Below are 18,321 nucleotides of genomic sequence, written 5' to 3'. Positions count from 1 at the left end.
TCACAAAGACGATTGGGCCTCGCCGGTGTTTCACACGTGGTTCAATCGGCTAATGTATTCATTAGTTGCAGAAAACTGAAAGGTAAACAGTAGCTGTGTTTGTGTGTGTTCGCGTGTGTGTGGTAGCCTGAAGGGAGGATGAAATAAAAGCATGTTTGCCTCTCCTGGTTCTCCATCAGGAGGACCAGACTACTTAAGAGTGGCACTTGATGAAAACAAAACAGCTTGTATCTTTGTACATGGTGTTTTTTTTGTTGTTATTGTGTTGCGTGGAGGTAAACAAAAGAAGTGTGCTACTTTTGGGAGTTTGACGCACGAGTGGCTGGCAGTTGCGGGCTGGGATATATTTGTATTTTTTTCGACTATGATTCAAAGTGTGAGCGACAGCACACAGTCGGTAGCGGGCAGCCTCCTCGCCGAAGAAGCAAACAAACGAGGCGATGCTAGCGGGAAGTGGAAGAGACGGCTAATGGGCAAACTCTTCATCCACCGACGTCACCCTCCCCGTTTCTCCCGTGACAGCTCCTTTCCTTTGTTCTCAACCCATGGCGGCCCACTCTCTGCCTAGGGATCGGTGACAAGTTTTAGCGGGATGATCAAATGCAACGGTGACACCTGATTAGGCTATAGCTCGTGTTTACAGTCGCCCACCCCCCCTCTCGCCGCTTCTTCCTCGTCCTTATCCCTCCTTCTTAGACAACAAGGGAGACTTCACCTTGACTAATTAAATTTGCACCTGCAATGCCAGCTGTGACAGCCACTGGAGGGCTGCATGTATTTATGTCACTCCATACATACTTCCTGTGACGCTCATGGAGGTTGACTTCGCACCGGTGTGGGTTTCTCCAATAGCCGTCTTTATTGTGTCTTGTGTTTGCCGTGATTTGGGGCAAAAAAAAAAAAAAAAAGGGTAGTACAGTACAGGGGTGACGGTGTTGTCGGAAATTAGGAGCAACTCTAGGGGGCACTGTTGAGCAGCAAGGTGGAAGAAAAATGGGAGTATATCAATATTTCCGATTCCCTGCTTTACTCGTTTTACAGGGGAACGTTGACCTATGAAATGAATTTGTTGTTTGCCCGAGATCATAACTTCATGTACTTGAAATGAATGACAGAGAATGCCCAGTTGCTCTCCATCAAATTCCATATGTACGTAACAAACCAATCATATGATTGGTTTATTTGATGAATAAAATATTTTATGGCAACTTTGAGCACACGTGGTTACGTGTATGTCAATAGCCATATATTTCTTTGAAATGCCAATAGTGATCCATTCAATCTGTATACCCGTGTTATTCTCTCGATCGCTCAGTTTATTAAAGCAATGCAATTTGGGCTGTTATTGCCAAACAGTCATCTCTTCTTGCTGACAATAACAAATGCGCAATTGAGTTTTATGGCTTGTGATGTCTTTGAACCCAGCAGTTGAAAAGAATGTGTCTTCCTCTCGCTCCGAGCCTGCCATTTGATCATTCATTAACATGTGCACAGACTCTGCTTGTGGATACATGATCCAGTGCATGTGTGTGTGCATCTATCTAAATCCAGGTTGCAAGTGTATAAAGGCCGCCCGTCGAAGTGAGCGGGACATCAGTCACCATGTAGCTGGAGACAGGACTGGGTAATTTGTGGCTTCTTTCACCCATCCACCCCCCTCAACCCACATCCTGCCTCAAATTGACCGGGCCCGACTGCTGGTCATGCTGTATTACACGGGTTAGATGGAGTAATTATTTCTAGGCCACTGACTACAAGCAAGATTAATAGTTTTTGAAACGTCCATAATGGAGGGCTGACCCGTCGTGACATAAGCATTATTTCAAGCTCACCTCCACTCTCATCCCTCTCACCTCTGGGCACCGACCTAGTCTGATTTATACCTGGGCTAATGACCAGGGTGGGGGTCCAGCGGGCCCCACCCTAACAGTTTTACAGTCACCCTAACAGAGCATTGATTTCATATGTCAGGAAAAAAGCCATCTTGATAATTTTGTTGATAGGAAACAGTCCAGTGTTACCCGGCGGACTATTGTCGTTTTAAGCAGGGATTTGAATTGCTGGAAATGGTGTTGATGTAGAATAGTACACAAAGTAAAACTTTATTGCTTTCTATCAAAGAGCGCTTTGGTGACCTGGGTGAATGGTCCAGAAACAGAATAGGGGGTGTTGATGTCAATTTTTCCGACTTTAAAATTTAATTCAACTTGTAAAGACCACTGTGCATAAGGGAATTGAAGTTTTAGGATTGACCCCACCACTTTTTGTTAAAATTGTCGCAATCAGTATCTGTACATCAACTTAAGTTCATTGTGATTACTTTTACCACCTCATCTTGCGATAGCCACCAGCCTCTTTATGAGCCCAACTAAGATAAGCATAGCTATTAAAAATACTGTATTGTTAAATCCTTTACGTTTTTGCTGTCGTTTCGGTTAATGAATCAGTAAATGCTGCCGACTTGTGTTTCTAATTATCCACATCCTCGATTTCCACCATCTGTCCCAGTGTCTTACTTGGTCTTGCCCCAACCCTGATGCGCTTGGTTAGAGTTTTATGGCCAAACGCAGAAGATCCAAAGTTGACACTAGGTGGCACTTGGACATCATTCTATCACATCGCCCCCACCCCCCCTTTTCCCCCTCCCCACCCTTTGCTCCACTCTATCTCTTAAGTACACCTCACATGTCAATGTGTTTTATTTTTATTGGACGGAGGGCAGTGTGTAATGCATTCACCTCCGTTCCTGCCAGCTGTTAAATGCCCCAGAACATGGTCTGGCCAGGCTCCGCCCCGTTAACCCCTCTGATTGGCTGTAATAATTAGCAGAAGTGAACAGTAACCGAACCTTTCGGCGAGGGACAGCAAGAGACTCGTTGATTTCGTACGTGACTGAAAACATGGCTTGGCCGCGAGTCTGCCGGACCCGAGCGTTCATTTTAGGCTTTAATATTAACTCTCAACTTAAACGCATGCATGCAGCGCGCCACCAGCAATTACATTTTCAAATGGCTGGGTTTGTAAACCTCTAGCGTGTTAATCTGTCACCATTCAAGCTACTGGGAAAGAGTGAAAAGAGGATTAAGCCATTCAATTCCTGGTAGAATATTTCCCTTTGTTCGGAATGAGTGAAGGAAAAATAAATAAAGAAACCAAGTGGCTTGTCAAGCAAAACGAGCGGCCGGCAGTCTGCTCCTACTTCGCCATGATAATGCCATTATGGAAATCATAGCCGCTTCTGGATTCCAGGAAGACCAGGTGACAGTCATGTAAACAGTCACAAACGATCCCAGTTGTTGTTTCGATATTAATCTTACGTCACATGATAATGCCGGTCTATCTGGGTCAAATGGATACATGAGATTGAATCAGACCTGTCCTAGATGTTCAGGCTGGCTCTTGTTATAAGGCCCATGTTTTTTCTTCTTCCTAATGGCTTAGGTGATTGTCAGCAGCTGCTTTAACTCGGTAATCATTCCGCAATAAAAAAAAATACAACAGCGAGGGGCTCATCATAATAAATAATTCACGAGTTTGTCCTAGTTGTCCGCGAGAAACAGGATATCAATGATAGCAGAGCAGCTTGTCACAGTTTGAAAGATAAGCAGCTCAAATATGTTCTCAGGCAAATTAAAGGAGATCGGCTCTATCTTTTAATATACTGTATTTTGTATGATCTTCTGATATATTTGCCTCCAAAATGACTCCTTAAGGATGATTTCTAACTTGAAGTCTTGGAATCTTTTGTCAGACAACACTGAATCAAATCTGGTGTTTTGCATAAGAATACAAAAGACTGCACGATAATTTTTCCAGTTGTCAACCGATCCGGTGCAGTCTTAGCCATGCATTTACCCTTGACTTCCAACCTCTCTTGGTTGGATTGCACATTATCTTTATCCGAGATGAGGGTACTTGACTCCGGAGTGTCACAGAGGGATCTAATATGGAGCCAAAAGGACAGAGCGACTGAAAATCATCGTCATTTGAAGAGGTTGCTTGTCACATGATGGGTTTGATCAGGCAGCGCCGCAGTACACAAAGCTGGGTCTTTGCACTGTCTAACAGTGGTACTGGATTAGAGACACAAGCCACTTCGGCTGTGATCAGTCACTCAGACCTAGAGACACATGAGGGGACTGAAATCCTGCTTGCGTGCTTCATCCACGTCTTGTTCCGGCGAACCTCGTATGGAAATTAACAACGTAAATGCTGACAGTTGATTGTCAAAGACGGTAAACTGACGGTCTTTGGAATTTTTAGATATCTTGAAAGGTCGGTACAGACAGTAGCGTGTTTGTTACTGTAGGACCCAAAGCGCTACTGTCTGTACTGACCCTTCAAGAGTATATTTTTTTAGTTGATCTGAACAAAAACAATCAGGTGCCAAGGTTTTGGAAGTTAGCCAGGCTGCTGTTTGCAATGAACAAACCCAATCTGATATCAGATATTAACCAAAATAGAGCTGTCAATTATGGATTTTCTGTAAATTACTGCTACAAGATGCTGCAAGAGAAATTTTGGAATAGAGGGCATGGTGACAACATGTAATCTTCACACATTGAACCTGAGTCCCAAACCTCAGCTCGCTGCTCAATCACCGAGCTTCCCTGGACAGTTTATTGTCTAAATGCTACGTCAGACTCCAGAGCCTCTAAATGCACTACCCACTCATTGTTTTCCTCACCGCCCAATTGAGGTGACCAAACCTGGGCAGTTGAGAAGGTGAGCTTTGGATTTGGTGACCTCAGTCCTTTGGTCCTTAGATCTGTCCTTGACACAGCCTTTGGAGGACACCTGTCACCCTTGCTGCAAGGCCTACATCTCTACCGCAGCCAATTCAACCCACCCCCCCTGGGTCCGGGCTCCACTTTGCACAACCATATTGATTTTTTGGGGAGGCTGGTGAGAGCGGGAGGGAGGAACCAAGGGAGCTCTCTAAAGGACTGACTTCTCCTTGACACCCCTAGGCGCGACAGCCCTGCTAGAACAACTCTGGTCCCTCGCTGAAAACAGCTAATCACAGTCAATCAACTCTCCTTTTTTCTATCCCATTTCTCCCTCACTGCTCTCCGCCCGACATCACCCCCTATCCATGGTTACCGCCTGAATACCAAGGGACTGTGTCTGCATTAACAACGTCCATTCCACATGGAAAACAGCTGACCTCATGAAAGCATGCTGTAATTCGAAGGTGAAAACTAAAAAGCTTTTCCCAAGATCGACATAATCCTAATGGGAAGATTACGGCTTTGCTCAACAGTAACAGACTAAAGCAGATACCAGACATGGAGTCACTGTTAGGGAAGTCCTAGAAGCAGCTCTTGTGGCCACACTTTTATGAGTTTGAATCCTTTTGATTTGTTGAAGTATCAATATCTTCAAAATGCATTGTTAAAGAACATTTTTTTCCAGCTATCCCGACGGAACTGGAAGTATCCTGGGATGTCAATAAGTCGTAAAAAGGCTGAAGAAGAATGCAAGGATGTTTGATGTTAATGGAACAGTAATGAGTGTTGGCTGTAGTATGGGTGACCTTTTTTCAAACTGGAGTGGCCTCTGTACTTCCAGTACAGTGTGAGGTTCCATGAGTGGGGAATCTAATTAATGGCCGGCAGTGGTCCCTCCCTCTCCCGCTGGTCCGGTAATGTGCGCAGATTGGTGTTCTAAACAGGGTGTGGAATGTCTCCCCAACGTTGGCCTGGAAAGATTGGCCGTCTTGTTCAGGGAGATGGATGGAAATGTTCTAATATTAATGTTCCCCCCGCAGACGTGTGGAATGATCTACGTGCCCGCCGTCGGTTAACAACAATTAACAGTCAGAGTCGGCATACCTGAGCATTTGTCACTATGAAACTGTGCTCCCCTTTTTCATGACTGAATTTAAAAATGATTAACCACACTTCTGTCTTGATATGAGAGCATTGATTAACTTTGAAAGGTAGACAGTGGCGACACTAGAAGACACAATGGAGTGTTTGTGCTGTTCCTGCTATACACTCCTTGGCCTCGCAGGGGCAGTGTAGTTTGCATGCAGATAGCGGAATGTCTTAAGATAAGACCAGAAGAAGAATGCCATTATTTTTACAGTAAGATGCCAATTGCTGCAATCCAACCCCTTCTTCACAACCAATCGCTTTGTTTAAAATTGAAAATAGAAAAAAATTAGAACCAATCCATCTGACCAGCCTCGCGCACTGGCAATCTCATTCATATTCATAAGATGGTCCTGGTCTGGGTTATACAGAAAGTTAGTTACATATTACAAGCCATGGGGTCAACACCACCACATTCCAGTGAGTCATTTATTGCCAAGTTACCCATCACACCAAGCTTCCAACTACTTGCCAGGAATTTTATAGCCGAAAGGTTGCGTACAGGATTGTTTACAATCAACGGTGTGTATTTTGGTGCTTCATCTTCAAGTCTGTAGTCCAGAACTACTACTGGGGGTACAGTCTTTGTGAGAACTTTGTACTGATGTGTGGTCTGTGTCTGTTTGTTGGTACTTGAGTGTGACAGCCCCATGTTTCTATGTTAAGCAGGTTCTAAAACGTCTTAGGTCATGCCCTAGCTTCTAAACAGCAGACTAAATGGACACCCTTCATCACACATTTGCAGCTCCGCAAATGTTTAATCCTACTCAAAATTCAGTTAGGTATCCGTTGCAGCAGTGACAAACTAGAGCTCACGTTTATTTGTAGTTTCAGGGATTGTTTTGATCGTATCTTGGGTCTCTGTCATATGGGTACATGTTTTTTTTACTGCTTAAAGTAATCACAAAACTATAGTTTACTGTATTTGATGTATAGGTCAAAATCTTTAGTAACATTCCAAAATCATGTGTGTTTGGTAGATTGGACTTCGACTGTAGAGGTGGTATGGAACCCCCCCCCCCCCCCCCCAATCTCCATGTACCATTTTATAGCCCCCTCATGGATTTCTAAGTTGAAATGTGTAATCAAAGCTTCTAGAGATTTTCGTCACGCACACAAAAATGCGTGCAGATGGTGAATGGCCACTGACCTTCTCTGTTCTCCGAGTTGCTTCACACGGGCTGGCTACATTCTGCGATCCGGTGCCAAATGGACCCGGGAGGAAGCGCCTTTGATGCGAACGGGCAGCCCCTCTGATTCATTCTTCACTTTTACAGCTCACTTGTCAAAACTGTTGATTCGCCGTCACTTTTGCACAAGATGAGTGCTTTCTGAAACGGGTGCCACACAAGCACCAATGGTGTGCTGTCCAAACACGGAGTTCCTTTATGCGGCTGTCTCTCACCTCACAAGCTTTCTTTAGATGTGTTGAGGGTCCACAGTGACATCATCCTTTGGTTTCAGAATTTGTCTTCTGTCTTATATACTCAGAGGTATTTGGACAACAAGGTAGAGCTGGAGTTGAGTAAGGGCTAGCTAGCGCCAAAAACTACAAGTCATAAACCCAATATGTTGAAGGATTTATTCCACGCAAATATTTTGTTCCTGGTTTTTCGTTTATTGCCGTGATTTTGGTACATTTCTAGCTGTTATCAAAATGGTTACAAAAAATGGTCTGATGAAAACATTTTGTGATCTACATTTCACTCTTAAGTAAAATAGTAGAACTTTGCTAATGCTATTAAGTTATTTGATAGAGTATTCTACCTGTCGCACTACAGCAGGAGTAATGAATAGTGTGTCTATTCTACTCAGAAAGTCTTCCACCATGTATCTACAGTTCACGATGTATTAGTTAGATGAGATTGACTTGTCCTTCTTTTAGAAAGCACACAACATCCCGTGTGTTCAACCGTACCCGCAACTTAGACTCCAAAGGCTTTTTATCCTTTTAAGAGGCCGAGCTATCTGGCTATTCCCAGCCGCCCATGCCAAAAAACGGACATTAATCTACTCTGAGAGCTTTGAAGAAAGTGTCCACTTATATGTCACAGATGGAGGAAATGTATTAAATTAATAAATAAATGGTACAAAATGTGATATCTCATGGGCTAGGATCAAAGCAAACCAATTGAGTCCTATTCTACCTAATATGTTTTTCTATGATAAACAGTCCGGCTGAAGGGATAATCCTATCAAGCAAGTGAGGGATTAAAAAAGGACGGAGAGAAAAAAATCTGATATATCATTCAGCACAGAGACGGTTGGCATGGCTACCGTGAAGCATTATTATTGGATTGGTAATCTCGCTTCTTGGGTCCTTTTTTTGTGTGTGATTTTCCTTTCACAATCAGGTGCTTACACCAAGACGGTGCAGACAGACATGCTGGTTCTTTGGTCTGGAGTCCATCCAGTGGCAACTTCTTTCTTTTGCGTGGAATTTCTGAGCAGCTTGATGTATTTGACGCATGCGTGACAGCCGCGCTTGTGTGCGATCGGGGTTGGGGCATTGCATCGTCCTGACCGCACGTTACTTCTAAGTCATGGAATGAAAGCACACTTTGGTGCCTCTGTACACATTTCAGAGTGAAGCTATATGTGCGTACAGTATATGTGTGTGTATACACAGGCTTGATATTGTCAGCTTCTGTCAGAGGGCAGAATATGAGACGGACGAATGCGTGTCAAGTTGTCAGTTGTCTTTCAACCGGCTTTTGAACGTACTTCGGCCATGCATGTTTTTTCAAGAATCTAATCTTTGGATTCGTTTTTTATCCCTCGGCCTGCACACTCATGTGCATCCTTTAAGAAAACTGTCAGCATACGTTGTGTTGTTCAGCTGTAAAGGTGAATCCACCATGCTGTTAAAAATACTTTCTTTTACCTGAGTGTTTCTTTTTGTCCATACCAGGTCAGATGAAATGTGTAGTACAAGTAAATGCCTGTGAATTTTTTTTTTTTCTGAAACTACTTCCAAGGCCCCTGAGATTGATGGGTAAGCCTTTCATGTATGGACCTCTAAAAATGTTAAAATCCAGATGAGCCCTGAACCAAACTATGAACAAATCATGTACAAACGTACATATTTTTTCATCCCAGTCGCCATTGGATTTATGGGTAACGAGTGGAATGCGAACCAATGAATGATGGTCTAAGTCTCCAAACTAGTTGGTGTTTTTTTTCTGTAGGTTTATTCGAAATATGTTCGAGAGAGCCCCACTGGCAAGCCTTCGCTTAATCATAAAAATCTGATGCAAATAAAAATGAATGATGGCAAGTTTGTGTTACGATGTTGGTTAGTTTTTTTGAGGAAACTCGTATTCTTTTTTTGTTTCTGTCTTTCAAGCTCAAAAACTCAAAATTTAGCCAAAGGCTAGACTTCTTACTTTCTGTTAGCAGTGCTATGATGTAGCTACCTACTTTAAATTGTTTGCTAACGCATCGCCTTTTTGTTTTACAGAAGAGGAGGTTATTACATGAGTTGGGAGACCAAAAGATTCCCTTTAGAGGACCTTCTGATAAGGGCTTTAAGGAACTGGTGAGTCAACAATATTGGTTTCTTAGTTTTTAAAGTTTCTACCTATTATAATGACTTTTGAAGAGACATTGTCTTAACTTTAGACTGAATCGTATTGAGTTTTTTTTTTTTTTTTTGGTTAGAGATAAGATGGACATTAAGGTTATCTGATATTCTTTCTCAGTGGGACACCAGTTACTCCGGCCTGGTTCTGAAGAGAGCCTGCTCGTTGCCAGCCGAGCTCCACTGCAGAGTCCAGGCCGCTCTGCTCACCTTGCGCAAGAAGGGCTGCCTCTTGCGAGATCTGGTCCGTGTCCGTGACCGGGACGTCTTCACGTCCGTGTCACGTGCTCTGCTGGGTGAGCCGGGCCATACCTACCGCTACCTGGACACTAGGCTCTTTGCTATCCCCTGGCACAACGAGGACACTGAGGTTAAAGGGCAAAACTGTTGCGACCCAGGTCTGAGGGCAGCTTGCAAAGCCTTGTGGGAGCTCAATAGCTTCTTCTGCTTGGATGTGTCTCACCTGAAAGAAGAAGACAGGATAGCCCAAATTGCAAAGGTGGTTCAGGAGACAGCGGCCAAGGCAAGCGATGAGGCCGATGTGGAGTCCAAACACAGCGAGGACTCCAGGAACAGTGAAGGAGGTGACTCGGACTTTAGGCAAAGCGAGGAAGGGGATACGGAATCCAAGCACAGCGAGGAATGGGACGTGGAGTCCAAACACAGTGATGAAGGTTGTTCGACATCAAAAAGGGATAGTGATTGGGAGACGGTGTCCAAAAACAGTAGTGAGGAAGGAGAATCCTCCCAGGGCAAAGTGACCGATTCTGGGTTGGAGCACAGTGAAGGAAAATGTCCCACCTTGGCGCTAAAGACTGCCGATGTCTCTCCAACAGAAGAGCTTCATGTGTCTCATCTAAAACACACCCTCTCAGATTACCACATTGAAGATAAGGTGGCACCAGAAAGTGCTTCTGAGCCCGACCTGCCGCAGGGATTCACCAAATCAGTCAAGTTCAACGTCACCTTACTCAACTACATGGACCCGGCAATCATGAGCCATCTCAAAGAGGAACCCTATTACGGCATGGGGAAAATGGCTGTAGGGTGGCACCATGACGAGAACCTCATCACTCATTCACCGGTGGCTGTTTACACCTACAGTTGCCACGACAACAAAGGTAAGTGTCACTGTGTTCTAATTGGACAGGACACTTTAATCTACATCCCATCACAGCGGCGATGAGCTCCATCGCAACAATAACCCGTCAACTTATCTGCGTCACTTTGAAGTGGATCTAAACTTACGTGTTGAGGCACCGGCAGCGTCTGTAGACGCGGGCCTCCGGCACGCAGCCAGCATCAGATTCATCTGTGTGATAGTGTCAGGGCACGAGTAAATGTCATCGGAAGCTCGCTGCTGACAGCCTTATCGCGCGATCACAGACATCGGTATCTAAGTTCAATAGCGAAGCCTTAACAAACGGGCCTTATCACACACGCCGCATCTCATCTAAATCATTTCCCCGAGAAATGATCAATGTGCAATTATCTGATAGGGAATAATGAACCTCGCTTTGATACATGTTTCTCAACTGTACTGGATGGATAAAAACGTATCTTTTGAACCAGGAGCTGATAGTATTCGCTGATTCGACAAGAGAAGTTTGCTTTCTAGAGCACACGCAAAACAAATTGCAGATGAGCAAGGGCGGTCATGGTGAATACTCTGTCTTGTTTTCTGACAAAGTAGGTACAACACCAAAAATTGTCACAGTAGATCGTCACGGTATTTCAACAAGGGTTCCGGGTTTTGCAGCACTTCAAATCCCACGGCTGGAGACACAGATGTGTAAGCAAACTCCAGTAGATCAGGTGCGACGTCAAACATGGTCCACAGCTGCTTTTCCTTCACTGGAGTGTCATAAGCAGGAACACCTGCCGGAGCGTTCCGCTTCAACCATTTGCCACGGGCCATTTCCATTTAGACCTTCAAAACGTTGCGGCCTAACACCTCGCCGCACTTTGCAGCTGCATCTCGCCCAGACTGCTGAGACCAGAGTGTGACCGGAGCTTTATTCCGGTGGTTGACTCGGAGTGTTCCCAGGACCAAGATGCAGCATAAGGCTTCTCCGTGTTCAGACGGCCGCTCGCCGAAGGGAACCCGTACTACTGTCGGAGATCCAAAGGAATCTTGCCGTAGCTGTGTTTTAACCCGCATAGAAGCGGATATTCCACCATCGCTAAGGCCTTGGGGAATTCTGTCATTACCCGGCTCTCAGAGCACAATGGCGGGAAATTAAGTTACTATTTATCCGTGCTGAGCAAAAAGGAAAAGGCAGCTGCGGGGCAAAGAGGCCCGAAAAGACTTTAGTATCGATTTGTGCTGAAGGGTGCTGGCCAGCCAGGTTAAATCTTATTTTCTGAGCAGGCCGTCGTAAGAACAGCGAGTAGAGGGGAGAACAGTGAAGGTGCTTATCGTGAACGGAAACAGGAACATCATGGCCTAGCCGCTATCAAATAAGACTCATTGCACAACATCCAGCCCAGGCTTTTAGCCATTGCATGTCCTAATAGCGTAAAGATCTTGTGCAGACAGCCGAGATTAACCCACAAAAGTGTTCCTACTTTGTCAAGACAGCGTATTGTGCTTGAGTTTTATAGTGATATCAATTATGTTTTTAAGATTGAAGAATTGGATGCACTATAGATAGTGCTTGAAAAAGCCTTCATTAAACTAGATCAATTTGATTTTGCATATTTTGAGAATAATAATGTAAAAAAATAATTGCATTTGATTCCTGACATTTTATCTAGCTCCAAGATACACGTTCACCAAATAGTGTTTTACCTCAAAATGTAAAACTGTAAATTGAATTTAAAAAGTGCTTAACAAATGACTTGAACTTGAACCTCAGCTTTATTTACTGGTCCCACCTTTACTGTTAAACGCTCATAGTATGTTGATTTATATCACAGCCACTAGAATATAATAAAACACCAGGCTGCTTTAATGTGTTTATATTTCAAATTTGCCACTTTTCACTGCTTGAAACTTCGTGCGTGTCGTAATGTTCGGCCTTGTTGCGATTGACAGGCGAGAGCGGTGAATGCAGCGGTGAGAAGGCGAGCTGGAGAATCGGCCTCAAGGTGGCCTGGGACATCCACACACCCGGCCTGATGGTGCCCCTCCAGTCTGGAGACTGCTATTATATGAGAAGTACTAAATCTCAACAACACACATACATATGCACCATCAAGCCAAATTCTAAACCGTTTTTTTAAAATGTTTTTCAAGTGTTCCCTCCCCAATGACCCATACCGGCGGCCATGAGCATGTAATTCACTCACTTTTTGTTCTATTCTCACCATTTAAAATTGACTGCCGGTGAAAGTGATCTGAGGTGTTGTGAATGTATGCGGCAGCGCTGCAAACTTAAGTTCCATGAAATTGAGTGCATTAGCAGAGGTTAGGGAAATGCTAGTTGCTGAAGCCAGACAGATGGACTGAAAGTTTCAGGATGTAAATCAAAGTTTAAGGCTGAGGTCAGATTGCTGCACTAGGCGGTAAACACATTCATGCTGATTATTATGTTGCCTACAAAGCCAAAACCAAGTTTTTATGTTCTCTGAGAAATCAGTAGGATTTGGTAATAAAACGTTAAGGGGAAGAAAAAAAAGGGACATTTTCTGGCTTTCCGTTTCCATGCATGCAATTCTCGTATTTGTGTTTTTCCTCTGTGATTTTCAAAATTTATTGAACACATTCTAAATTATTCATAGCGGAGATTGATTGGTGACCCTTCCGCTTGCCAAAAGTTGGATGAGGTAAGCCTGAGTGAAAAAAAAATGCATCCCCTTACGATGTCCCAATATTTCATCAATAAAATAATCAAATATGCCTGTCTTACAAACAGGCATGTGATAGATACCTGCCATTTTTTTGACATGTATGAAATCTGAATTTAAATGAATCTATGACTCCTTGAAGACATCACATTTTCATCTTCCGAGTCTGTCGGAGCCTGTCCCTCACATTCATCTTGACAGGGCTTGAAGCCGACCTCCTTTTAGCCGCAATGAGATTTACAATAGAACCGTCAGTTTCAGGCCGGGGCCCGATAATAGAGTGATGGGCCATTGCACGGAGCGTTCTAATGGGACTTGACTGTCGCGGATCAGTGAGGGAATTTACGCTTCGCTCAGTGAGCACGCCCTTGAGAGGCCCCGACTGCTGCGCGCCGATAGTGGCTCGCTCCGTGGGGGCCTCGGCCGTCTGTCGCTTTGGCGGCCCACCTGAATTAAGAACTTGGCACGAGATGCGCACGCAAAGGTTGTCGGCGCTCTTTCGATCGCTGCCGGACTTCTTCATTTGTAAGAAATAACGTTGGTGTGAATTGTACGTCAGAAGACCATAAGTCATTTCTTACCTGGTGTTGGATAAAAGTCAGGAGGCAAGAAATAGCCAGACGGACGGATGGACAGAAAAGTGACGGCTACCACGTTGCCATTTGTCTCCCGGCGGCCCCTTTTCAACTGCTAATGTCTAAAACCACAAATTGAATCAGCATCATCTCCACCCAAATGGAATTTGGCCAGTTAAAGAAGGAACAATGCAAGTCTTGACACCGGGCCTGTTCCGTAATCAGATTCCCAGGTCCCAATGCACACAAGAGGGTGGGGGGGTGAGTGCAGACACGAGTTGACCCAATATATTTAAAAGCCTGCTTTCTGGAAAAAGGAGGACAAGTGGCAGCAGGCGCAGGGGTTGAAAGAAAGATAAATACTTATTACAGTTATTGAGTTTGCCTCAACTCCCATCCCCATGCCGCCAACGCATCCGGCGTGCCAAGAAAAGAGCAGATTGATGGAGATAATTTGTTATTGGATATAAACAGTTTTAAAGACGCCGAGTAATTCCGCCCGGGGACCTAATCCGTCACAATCTCATCAGAGTGAGGGAGGGCAAAAAAATGGCGGCAAAGTTGTTTTCTTTGTCGCCGCCTTTTTCTCGCTTCCAACCAAACAATAATATCGTCCTCCCAAAGCGCTCGGCTGTTTGACTTTCAAATCGCAGGCATTAGACGGTGTACTCCCCCGCTTCGGGCGGGTGTAAATACGCACATGTGCCGCCATCGACAGTCGCCTGTCGCGGCTAAATTAATTATTGGTCTATGAGGCAAATAACGACAGCACCGTGGAACATCTATACTCACAAGAAACACATGGCGGGATAGGCGGGAAACAGCAGTAAGGCCTCTCCGTAAAGCTCCCGCGATATTGGACAAATGTTTGTCGGTATGGCGCTGACGTCTTCGACAGATTGAATGTGATCTGGCGTTGTTTGCTAATTAAGAGACTGCGCTATAGTGCTGCTTGCTCCCTGTGGACCCAACACAGTCTGTCGCGCCATACCCCAAATTTGGGACACATTGGCCTCAGGTATATTGTACATTTTGTTCTTTTTTTCTTTACTTTTAAATCACACTGATACTGAGTTTTCCACTTTTTAAGACTCTTGTCTATACGTCTGTTTCTAAAGTATTGGAACGGCAGGGGCAATTCTTTTTTTTGTGTAATTCAGATCAAAAGATGATACAGAAAAGTTTGTTTACGCAAGCAAACAACTTAGGACAGAGCATCTTTAATTATATACATTATATTTATACTAAACCGTAAACAAGACACAAAATGTATATTTAAACTATTTAAGTTGACCTTGTTTTGTTGTCTTTGTCTTGTCTTCCAGATAGCCTAAACAGCACCCACCAGCACTGTGTCCTTGCCGGAGATGCCGTTCGCTTCAGCTCCACCCATAGAGTGGCTGAGGTGAGAACATTTTACATTGACGTTTTACTAATTCTGTTAAATCACAACTGGACAAATATCGGCACGGCTTGCTCGAAGAAAAAGATATTAGCAGTTTTTTTTTTTAGTCAAGCGTATATAACCTTGTCAATAGTGGTCATCATCTAGTATGTGCATCAGAATTTTTCCGTATCTCCGCCCCAATCAAGTGTTCCAGCGGAACTCTGACCTACATCCAGTCCCGGTGCAAGGAGGCCCTGTCCAACCTGCACACGGACCCAGACACTGGCTCCCGCAGCTTAACGACCCTGAGGCCGGCCACCATGCAACGCTGCGAGGAGATCCACAATGAGGTGAGTGACTTCTCGCATCACATCACAGCGGTGTCACATTTTGTATATGCTTGAAAAGACGACAGTGTTACCGGTACTGTATTGCTTCACCACATGGAATCAAAGGAAGCCGGTCCGGGAAATAAGACTGTTTTTTTTTTTTAACTCCAAGTGAAAACAGAACACTTCAAAAGTTGTCAAAATTACTAGCAAACATAAAATACATCTGTTTTACTCATAAAAACATAAATAGGAGAATAACTCACTAAAGCTGTCTGACTTATGTTGTTTGTTTGCGCATGATTTTTAGTGTGTGCGTGTTTTCTGGCGAATGGGGGCGGCTGCACACTCCTGTAAAATACAACTTCAACTGATTAGCAATAGGACGTTTATTTAGGCTAATTGATTTACTGTGCATTGAATGCATTAAAAAGTTTGGAACATCACAAATAAATGCACATTTATTATTTATTGATATACAGTATGTATTTCTTTAGTTTTATTTCGCGTGTATGACTCAAGGCTTATCTTTGTTTGGTGGAGCTAGTGGTTCAGTACCAGCTGCAGATATGACACATCAGACATCCAGTGAATAAATAATATCATTGTCAATATAGAATGGAATGAATTTAAAGTGAAACCATGTGCGCTTTTGTGCACTGCCAACATTTGCGCGCTGTAGAGTACAGTAAGCGTGACACCATTGCAAGAGTATTTTATAACTAAAAATGATCTAAGAATGATCACATTCATTACGTGAAATGAATATGTCCTGCTCATGCATGTGTTGAGTTTTTACTGGATTATTTCAAGTCCTTCTGTGTACCGCAGTTCTATTGTTAAAAAGTGACTTCAGGAACAATTGATGTCATTGATTGATCCGTTTACGTTTCGCTAGAAATATGACATCTAGTCTGACAAGTCTGGCACAGAAATGTATGGGTTTTTGACTTGTGAGCGTTAAGCAAACTGGACTTAAGGTGTCAAGTGTGCCCAAACCTTGAACAGCAGTCTCCAAAATGCCATCAAAGGTAGTGCTTAGCATAAACCCACATTTGATCCTGGTTTAACATGCCCTCACTTCCTTGTGCACACCCAGAGGCGTATGCTAGCATGTTAAAGCTACCGAAAAAGAAGCTTCTCGCTGTCCTCCCTCCATTTACTCGCTTGTTTCCACTCTGCGAAACAACGCCTCAAAGTCCAGGTAGTTCTCATTTGCCCCAGCCTGTGATGGATTGCATGGTAACGGCCTTCCCATATGTTATCTAAAGATGGAGTCTTACCCCGGCGCTCCTTGCTAACCCCTTTTCACTACCAACAATGAGCAACTCAACTCGGGGTGTTGCAGGGTCAACAGAGACTCTTTCCGCTAGCTTGCCGCAGGCGAACAGTTAATATCGCACTTCACCTCTTCGCCCTCCCCTCCGCACCCTGGGCTCCCCAGGACTGCACATCTTAGCCAACGCTAGCATCCCGGGAACCCCAACGGGCGGGCATGACGGATGAGTCTGATGTAAGGTTGTTTAAAGGTTGTAGACAATATTAATTATTCAGCTGAGCCAAACAATAGAGTTGCGTTTTTTTTTTTATGGGGAGAGTTGGCAACACCTGCTAGCTTTCCAGGATTAGCAAAAATGGGCTCGCTACGGGAATACAACTCTGCAATAACGAAAATCTAGATAAAAAGGTATTTCTTCCTTGTCAGTTTTTTTCCCCCTGTAAGCATCTTAATAAGGTATCATAACATGTTATTGATATTTAACTAGTGGTTATGAGTAAATTGAATTTAGCATACCAAATTCCATAATTTTATTGATGAAGTCCAATATGTAGTACGCAAGCTAAATGTACTTTTAGTTTTATGAAGTGTTTCCAAATTAAATTTTCCCGTTCTATAGGTAGTTTGTTTTTAATCACGTAAAGTCAAGTAATCAAGTAAAATATTCCCACTTTTGATAGTTTTGAAGACATAATTGTTCAAAAAAACAAATTGCTGTTTATAAGAGAGCAGTTGCATGTTAATGTATGTGTTGAGGTGAAGTGGTGGGTGTTTGGTTGTTTGAGTGAGCTGGCGGGGGCCCCGCTTTTGGCATTTGCAATGATCGATGTGGCCATTTGTTTGAAGTTGCCCACGAGAGCAGAACACCCACTTAAATGATGTATTGTTAGCACCGTTATTTATGACGGCGGTCCACCTTTGGCGTACGGCAGGCTGCACATTGCGCAGGTTGTGTTTGACATGGACGACTGCAGTGTGAACAAGCCTGAGACGTGCAGGCATCCTGACCCGAGCACCGCCCTATGGGCCCTTTTAACAAAAGAAAGCGCTAACGGCAAAGCTAGCACCTGCTAACGAGGCGCTGGGGATACAGAGTGAGCTAAGCTAGTACAACCTAGTCAACATACGAACAACAGTCAACATTTTTTTTTATTTATCGATATTATTAGAATTGTATTCATTTATCCAACTGAGAGCAGATTTCATTTTGCAAATCTGGCTGCATAACATATTTTTAAAGTTTTTTTTAAGTTTTGGTCATCTGAAATGTACTTACTGTAACCCAGATGGATGTACACTAAACTTGCAAACAATTAACAAGTGGACACTTTGTCTACTAAAAAACAAAACAATCCAAACATGTTTTCAAATTTTCATCTCACTCAAAACCAGCTGGAATAGACTCCAGCTGTTATCCCGAATGAGCTCAAGGGTGGGAGAAAACGGATGAATGTTTTCAGGCCGCAAACAAAACAAGTGGTCGTAAACAGTCCAAATTGGATCCAT

The 18,321-nt window shown here is 43.8% G+C and overlaps 1 protein-coding gene across 1 annotated transcript in view; it reads left to right on the top strand.

Moving 5' to 3' along the window:
- Positions 1 to 18,321, top strand: part of fto (FTO alpha-ketoglutarate dependent dioxygenase) — a 148,539-nt gene that overhangs the window by 60,651 nt on the left and 69,567 nt on the right. The window contains exons 4-8 of the mRNA XM_088371043.1: positions 9,337 to 9,414; positions 9,578 to 10,577; positions 12,494 to 12,616; positions 15,146 to 15,225; positions 15,414 to 15,557. Coding sequence (XP_088227169.1) covers positions 9,337 to 9,414; positions 9,578 to 10,577; positions 12,494 to 12,616; positions 15,146 to 15,225; positions 15,414 to 15,557 — 1,425 coding nt within the window. The remainder of the gene's footprint in view (positions 1 to 9,336; positions 9,415 to 9,577; positions 10,578 to 12,493; positions 12,617 to 15,145; positions 15,226 to 15,413; positions 15,558 to 18,321) is intronic.

Source organism: Syngnathus floridae, chromosome 3 (genome assembly GCF_059516105.1).
Source record: "Syngnathus floridae isolate MCC-2025c chromosome 3, RoL_Sflo_1.0, whole genome shotgun sequence".
Lineage (NCBI taxonomy): Eukaryota > Metazoa > Chordata > Actinopteri > Syngnathiformes > Syngnathidae > Syngnathus > Syngnathus floridae.
The sequence above is the reverse complement of the archived record's forward strand: the minus strand, read 5'-3'. Positions and strand labels throughout refer to the sequence as shown.